This window comes from Poecilia latipinna, unplaced genomic scaffold, assembly GCF_001443285.1.
Source record: "Poecilia latipinna isolate Pla-1442-1.1 unplaced genomic scaffold, P_latipinna-1.0 Scaffold1854, whole genome shotgun sequence".
NCBI lineage: Eukaryota > Metazoa > Chordata > Actinopteri > Cyprinodontiformes > Poeciliidae > Poecilia > Poecilia latipinna.
Window position 1 is genome coordinate 57,443 of NW_015114470.1, and position 8,301 is coordinate 65,743.

The window sequence follows — 8,301 nt, forward strand, 5'->3', positions numbered from 1 at the left end:
CAGAAAGACAACGAAATTGCAGTTTCAGTTACAACCATCCATTACACAACAACAAGAGGGGGAGGAGAGGCCTCGCAGCCCAACAGGTGCCGCCTTTGCAGGAGGAAATAGGAAAAATAAGGAAAAAAAACATCAGGTAAAGAGAGGGGGAAAAAACGCAGCCTGTCTCACACTCTGCTCTTTGCAGGGCAGAGTTTGAGATGAAGAAAAAAAACCCTCGACACTTAAGCACATATAAACACATATAGACAAAACAAGGAGGTGTGACGTGAATATGGGTCTCATGTGAGTTATGAGACGCTCTTGTGAGCCCTTCACTTAGGGCTCACAAGAGCCCTAAGTGAAGCATGCGATTTGTCCGCGATTGTCTCTGAATATGATGTCGGGTTCACACCCAGCATAAACAGTTCAGGGCCACAGATGTCCTCAGGGAGGGGAGGGGCAGCAGAACAGAGCCTTATTTAGACATAACAGGGGAGGATAGCTGGCCAGCCAAGGCCAGCCCGGGCAGCCAGATTCCGATAGCAATAATTTGTTTAGGTCAGGCTGACATCAGTTTACTGCCTTCCTTGAAAGTCTCGCTGATGCTTCTCAGTGGCAAATCCAAACAGCCAAATTTAGGGTCTCCTGCCTGATCCGAGCGAACAACGTTCTCCAAGGTCACACCAAATCCATTCTGAGTCCGAGATCCGTTGCCCAGCCACGGTCCTGTTCCAGGATCGCACCCAGTCTGCAGCTCAGCTCCCGTATCATCTCAGTCTGAGTGTAGATCACTGTACAGATCCCCTCAACCGGACCCGGCAGCGTCGAAGTTGCCAAAAACGGCCGCTGGCATCTTCCGAAATTTCCGATAAGCCAGGTATCCGCCAACTCCAATAAGCAGAAAACCTGTTATCATGAATCCAATTATGTACACATAGTCAACATCCTCGACTGACAGCATCGTCAGACACACAGTCTTCCACTTCCATGTAGAATCCATCGTATATCCAGTGAAGAATGTCCCGTCAGGACACGAAGGTTCCCCTTCACCCGGTTTCCCAGTGGAAAAAATTGTATCAATTGTGTTGAGACCAGCTGACCAGATCCATAATTTGCAACTTCGGAAGTTATTCAAAAGAAAGAATAGCTTCCTGTCTCTCTCTGACAGGGAGACAGAGAAAGTGCGTCCTCCTTCTTCGAAGGACGGAGCAGAAAAAAAAAAACTTAAATACTTAAATATCTGCAGAAATGTGAGGGGCGTTCTCACTTTTGTGATACACTGTATATTCTTTTAGATTGATTGGTCTCTTTAAGTTCTCCATAGGTGTGAATGTGTGTTCATGCACTGTAAAACATTTGAGTCAAATCTATCTTCTACTATTGAAATAAATGTAGCTGAGAGTTTGTGAAAGAAACCTGCAGTACTAAGTTGTGTTAATGTATTATTAATTTTGTCCAACCTCCAAGAGTTTTAGGTTAGTGCTTAAAAAAGCTGAAAGAAGAAAACGACAAGAGTAGGGACTATTTCCCAGAGTGCTTAGTGGTACGTTTTTGTATACTGTGTTGCACCATGAGTGAGATGGAAGTGGGTTACATTGATCTGACTCTTGTGTATTAAGACAAATGTCTTTTTAATTTGATATTGAATAAAAATAGAGACATGTGTTCTTTAACTAGGAGGGGTCAGTATTTTTTGCATGTTGTGAAATAATTGGTTTAAATTACAGCATTAAGTTAAAACTCACAATTCAAGATTAAATAACTTAAAAATAATGTTTAGACAACTTGTCTTTTGTTGTTAAATCAACTTTATGAACTTCATGTAAACCATGTTCATGGACTTTCATTTCCAAGTTAAACCACATTCAAATGTTTTACAGTGTAGTAGTTGTGTGTGTCTCTGTGTTGTCCTGGGATTGGAGTGGAGATCTGTCCAGGGTGTCAGCTGCTTTGATCATGAAAGTAAACAAAATCCCAGAATTCTATTTTTCCAGATTTCTAAAACCATTCAGCCCAATTCCAAGTGCAAGTCATGTAAGAGGAGAAGCTGCCCTTAATGGGCGTGGCTAGGGGGTTTGGTAGCCACAGGCTACTCAGTCTGACCACGGCACCAGCTGTAGTGGGGTTTGACATTTGGATGCTGCGCAGGTAGAAGCTGACAACTTCTCCTCAACACCAGTTTAAACAGAACCCTGTTGACCAGTTGGGACAGGCTCGTCAGGCTCAAGAGGTTTGGACTCTCTGAACGGAGAGCTGCAGCCTGCTTTACTTTAGTGAGGTAAGCTTGATGGCGAAAAACAAGGGTGAACCCCTGTTGCCTCATGACCACTGCAGATAGGCACCAGCCAATCATAGTCCTGCAGGGATAAGTATCGTAGATAATGGATGGCTAGTTTCATTTCGTTGCACTGAGAACAAAAATGTCTCCGATTGTAAAGGTTGTAGACTCAGATATAATCCTATAATGCTTGTGGACTTGTGCCATCTATCACTTCATTAGTTAAGTTTAAGTCATTCATGGATTATCTTTTAAACATAAAAAAACTGAACCAAACCCATTAAAACAATGAATTTTCAGGGGGTGTGAAAACGTTTTTCCAGTGCCACAGAAATTAAAGACATCTTACGAACATTATATTTTTTTAAATCAATTGAAAATTTCTACATTTCTGTGTATAGTGTACTTTCTAATATTGTTGCTGATGTTATCTGGAGTTGAGGTTGTCAGTGATGTTTAGCAGTGGTGTGATGTGGGGTTTCAGTCAGGACCTTCAATAGACTCAACTACACCTGAACAATACACAAGTATTGAATAATACCCTGTGTATTGTTCAGGGTTAGGGTTACCCTAACATCAAACCAGTGTGCAGGACAATGCTCAACTGAGCAAATTAAAAAGGCACAACAAAAACTCAGTTGTGCAGGACAATGCAAAGACTATACACCACACCAAGCCACAGGCATCCAATAATATGCAAATAAATAAAATATGTCAAGTAAAATGCAGCCCAACAATGCATATCAGGCATCAATGTATATTTTAACAAAAATACACAGAAAACAGCGCATATAATTGAACAGCAAGCAAATTAGCAAAACTTTTCCATGTTTCCCAGTTAAGCTCAACATAAGTCCAAACTGCTCAAATAGCACATGTGAACAATCAAAAGAAAAAAATTCAGTAAAGTCTGTATAAGAATGTAATAGAAAAGTAAAACTCACCATTAGTTGTAAATAAAATCCATGCAAAAGCTTGTTGTGCTCAGCGCTAGCTGTTAGCCACTTGTAGCACTCACGGCTACAGTCTTTAAAATGCCTTACAAAGTTCTTACTGGTCTGTGGGTTTTCCATTATTTATTTGAATATTTTTATTGGATTTTCAGCAAAATAAATCCCCTACCAATACATTCACATCCAACCTCAAATCCACAAAACTGATGCATAAATATAGAAACAAAGCAAGCAAAAAAAAACAAAAAAAACAAAAACAAAAACAAAACACAAATCGTAGTTGACTTTATGCTGAGTTGTCTCTCAATATGGCACAAGAATGGTTGCCATATTTTGTAAAAATGTGTTGGCAAAACCGTCCACAACATGTCTCTGTTGTTCAACTTTGAGGTTTGAGAGCAAGCCTGCAATCCATCGTTTGTGGGAAAGAGGCGTCTCTCGACGGGGAATCAATGTGGAAAAGGCTACAGCTAAAACAGATGGACACACAGTGTACCAGAGGAAAAACCCCAAACATTACTGTGAGAAACTCAGACAGGGTCTTAAAGACAGCTCTCTTCAGAAGCCCTGCAATCTTTGACATTCCCAGAACGTATGGCCTAGTGTGCCTTCTCGGGTAAGCCTTGTCCGACCCTGGAAACAACTTTGCAAGTTTACTGTTTGGATCAGCCTAGTTCCCTGCTGCCACTATGACACCGTTATTCTCACTCCCATCTCCAGCTGCCGCTGTTCTTTAATTTTCTCTAATGAGGGCGCTGCAGCTGCATGGATTAATCAATACAATGTTGATATGATCCCTCTCTGTATGGGATCTACCGTCCAGGCATTCATTAATCCAACTGTATGCTGGAGTCTGAAGTGTTGATGAGAAGTATTTTTTAACAAAGCTCAGCAGCTGCAAATATCTAAAAAAGTTGGAAGAAGGTAGGCTAGATGATTGCTGCAGCTGTTGGAAAGACATAAAATGACCATTCCTGAACAGGTCTCTCACAGTAGTTATACTTTATTTGCCCAGGCAATTTAAAGTGGAATCAATTAAAAAAGTGGGAACAAGGCATTTGCTGATATAGGAGCTGCCAGGAGACCCTGTTTTTGCTTGAAATGGATCCTAAGTTGTTCCAGATCTAAATCACTCCCAGTGTAACCGTGTTAATTGTAATCAGTCATTTATCTAGTGGCAGTGGCGAGCAAAAAACTGAGGCGAGTGAACCAGATTTACAAGAGTTTTGTTCCATAAGTGACCAAACAGGGCTGTTTCATTTTCCCCAGGCTTAAACTAGAAAGAAAGTTTACAGATATTAGCAGCCCAGTAAAAGTGTGTTTAATTAGGCAGAGCCACACCTCTCTCCTTCTCTGGCCTCTCCAAAAACTTGTGTGAAAACTTTTTCAAGGTTGGATTTTTAGCCCTCCAAGGGTCAGCCACCCCGTATGTCTGCATAAACAAGTTAATGCATTGAGCTCATTTGGCCAGTGCTCTGTATGGGATTCGAGAAATCGATTACATTATGCGAGTCCAAAATTGGGAGAAGTGCAAAAAAGTTTTTAGAGAATTGCATACTGTCCCAATTTGGAACATAAATGTTGGCAAGGACAACAGGGATTTCAAATAGATTACCTTCTACAATAATGAAGTGACCATTCCTATCTCTGATAGTGGAAGTTTCCTCAGAAAGAACATCCCTGTGTGGATGGGAACCTCCCACCCACTGGCATTAAATTAGTGATACACTTGAGTGAAACCAGCCCTTTTCAGCCTGTTATGATTCTTGTTTAACAGATGTGTTTCTGTTAAACAATGACTTCATGGTTGGCTGTGACACAACCATTAAGTTGTGTCACAGCTATTTTGATCTTCACCTTATGCATCAGGGTTTCCCCCAGAAAACTTGCTAAGCCCAGTGATCGAGGTGCCGAGGCGGTCCACCGTGTTTGTATTAAAAGATGTTAAGTAGACAGGAAATGTGAAAATATTACTGGGTAATTATATGTTACTGGAAAACATCACCAGTGAAATGTTGTTTAAACCCACAACTAGTCTTAAAAACAACAAATCAAAAAATACAATTAAAATGAATATCAATTATTTGCACTTCTGTTTAATACAAATTAAGTCAGCGGCTCCATGAGGTTCCCCAGAGCTACAAGGGCCCATAAATGCTGATATTTTAACACAGACTACAGATACATAAATGCAACATTTGTTGCATTTAACCCAGTGTTGGGCCTGAAGGAGCAACACTGTCATTGTGGAGGCCCCTCTATGCTACACGCAGTCATGTCAATAACGCGTTACTATGTAATGAATTACTGACATTGAACCACTTTTTTCAGTTACGAGTAATCTAACGTGTTGCTATTTCAAATCCAGTAGTCAGACTACAGTTACTTATCGAAATCACTTTGCATTACTATCTTCTTTTGGAATTTCATTTTATTTCCTCTACGCGTCTTTTATTCCCTCTATCGCCGTTTTTACGCGACAGTATCAGCAGCGACAGAAATGTAAATAATGGAGGGAGATGAGCATTTTGTTGGTGGAAAAACAGGAACTTTTTTGAGTTTCTGTTTCCAAGTCCGATTATTATAAGCAGCTTTCCACTTGGTTTTTCTAAAATCACTTGCAGATTGAATGAGTCACGGGTTGCTGTTTTTGGGCTTGGAAATAAGCAGACAGACCCCAGAAGTTGTCTGACATCCAGTTAGTTTTAGTCAGACTCTCCTTGTCCATCATTTCCCAGATGATCCGTCCTGCTGTGTCTTTGTTAATGTTAATATATAACTTCTGAATGATGTTGAGCTTCGCGTTGCGCTCCAGAAAACTGGAACCATCGAGACTATTAAGAACAGCGCAATAAACGTGAAAACAGCCACGAATGAACGTGTTCGTAAAATTGTGCAACTTAAAGCCATTATAATTATTAAGATAAGTGTCACAAATCTGTGCAGCGGGACATCTGAGTTGTGGAGCGGCAGCAGGAGCTCCGACACCAAACGCAAAGCCGTAACCTGGAGGCTGGGGTGGGGGCTGGGGGGTAAAATCCTGTTTATAGTTTTCCAGACAATACTGGAACACACAAATAACTAAAGATTTTTTTGTACTGTTGTAACCATGAAACAATCTCCCCTTCAGTTCAACCATATAAGTGGAGACACATTGTTGATGTTACCATTATAAAATAACTTGTAATTAAGTATTGGCAAAGATCAATGTAATATTCACAGGTGGTGGAGCGTTGTTGTTAGCAGCTGCTTAAAGTAACTAAAAAAAGACACTTTTAATGTAACTTAGTTATTTTCCAAATCAAGTAATCAGTAATCTAAGTTACTTTTTCAAAGAGTAATCAGTAATCCGATTAAAGATACTTTTTCAAAGCAACTATGCCATCACTGGCTACACGTGATGCAATACAAATCAAATCAGTCAGTGCTGACGTTAAATAAAAACTCCAAATAATAAAATACAAGCAGAGATCAGCGAGGATAAATCACAACTAGCCTGACATGAAACCATGGCGACAAGTCAACAGTCTGACCTCTTTGAGCCGATGTTCTTTCTCTGCTACTATGTGCTGAATCATCATAGCTACGGAATATACCCAGGATATCACCATGCAGAGGGGCATCATGTGCTCAATCACAAACAGGAAACTAGAGGGAACAGAAAGGAGACAACCATTAGACCACACTTCATTGCAAATGCAGAGTTTTCATTTCATAAGAGCAAAACTAAAAAGTTTCAAAAACTATGGAAGAATTTTACTGCCGAGAGCACACATTTTCAGTCTGGAAGCAGGAGTTCATGGCTTTCTTCTCAAAACTTATAATGCTTCTAGTGAGAATGTCTGCTCTCTTTCAAATATTTATTGTGATTTCTCAAATCACTCTCGCACTCAAAACTTGTCTCTGTTTGGATCAAATCTCCGCTCGCAAACATCTCTGCTCACTTGCAAATTCTTTTCTGCTCTCTCAAAGCAAAAAGTACCATCACCTGGCGACCTCTCAGCCAATGGAATGAAAGCAAGTACACCTCACTGCAGCAAACAGAAAAGGGCAAGAACGGACCACTGGCAGACTCATACCTTATTTGGAAATCCGGAATTGAAGGGGGCGCTATTTCCTATATTATCCATGGTCTCCTGTTTTTATTTTCTTTTGAAATCTGTGACATATCTTTATTTTTAGGAAGGAGTTTCACTCTCGGCATGTATTTAAACTTGTCTCTTTAAATACATGCTGTCTCTTTCTGTGTACTTCTAAATCTGCTCCTTAGTTGCATCTTTAGGGTCTACTACTGCCTCTATTGGTGTGGGGGTGGTAACACAACTAAAATAACTACAGTATATTACTAAATTAGAATAGCACAGTCTTCATCATTTACTATTAATTCCAGCATTATTGGCACCGTAAAAAATAAATTCTCTACTAAAAGACCATAATTTTTTAGTTTCTTGATCATGTAGAGCTAATAAAATGACATAAACAAGACCTTTGTATATTACAAACAATCAATTATAAGAGGAATAAAAGAAATAAGGAGACATGAAAAGCAACATGATCAACTATGATAAAAATACTATTTACAATGTGTACATAAGAAAGTTAATTGAGCAAAAGTCAATAACGAACAAATGAATTAGGTTCACAGAAAAAAAAAAACAAATCTGGTTGTTACAACCAGGGTTGTTGAACAGATACAAGGAAAAATTCACATTTTTGCTTTTATGGTGCCATATTAGTCTGAGAGAATTTTTGTTGGTAGAGTCTTATACATAGTAAAAAAAATAATATGAAACACTATTTAATCTATCATGGTGGAAATTTTCCTTAGACTCCAAAACAATAAAATAAAACACATTCATAGAATTACAATATCAACAATTTGTGCATCCAGTAAAACACTTCGCATGCTATAGGTAAATGTTATCATTTAGTTTGGTAAAAAATAATTATTGCATTGTCAATAAATTACTTCTAATCGATGTTCTATACCAGAGGGAAACAGTAACACCTTTGTTTTTTGTTTCTTTTTAGGATGTAGAACTCAGAGGTTCAAACTGATGAAAAACAATGGATGCTCTCTGCTAAAAT

At 39.3% G+C, this 8,301-nt stretch overlaps 1 protein-coding gene across 1 annotated transcript in view; it reads right to left on the minus strand.

The window, feature by feature from the left end:
- LOC106934751 (ATP-binding cassette sub-family A member 2-like) overlaps positions 1 to 8,301 on the minus strand; it is a 122,614-nt gene that overhangs the window by 54,255 nt on the left and 60,058 nt on the right. The window contains exon 16 of the mRNA XM_015014850.1: positions 6,747 to 6,861. Within this exon, the coding sequence (XP_014870336.1) occupies positions 6,747 to 6,861 (115 nt within the window). The remainder of the gene's footprint in view (positions 1 to 6,746; positions 6,862 to 8,301) is intronic.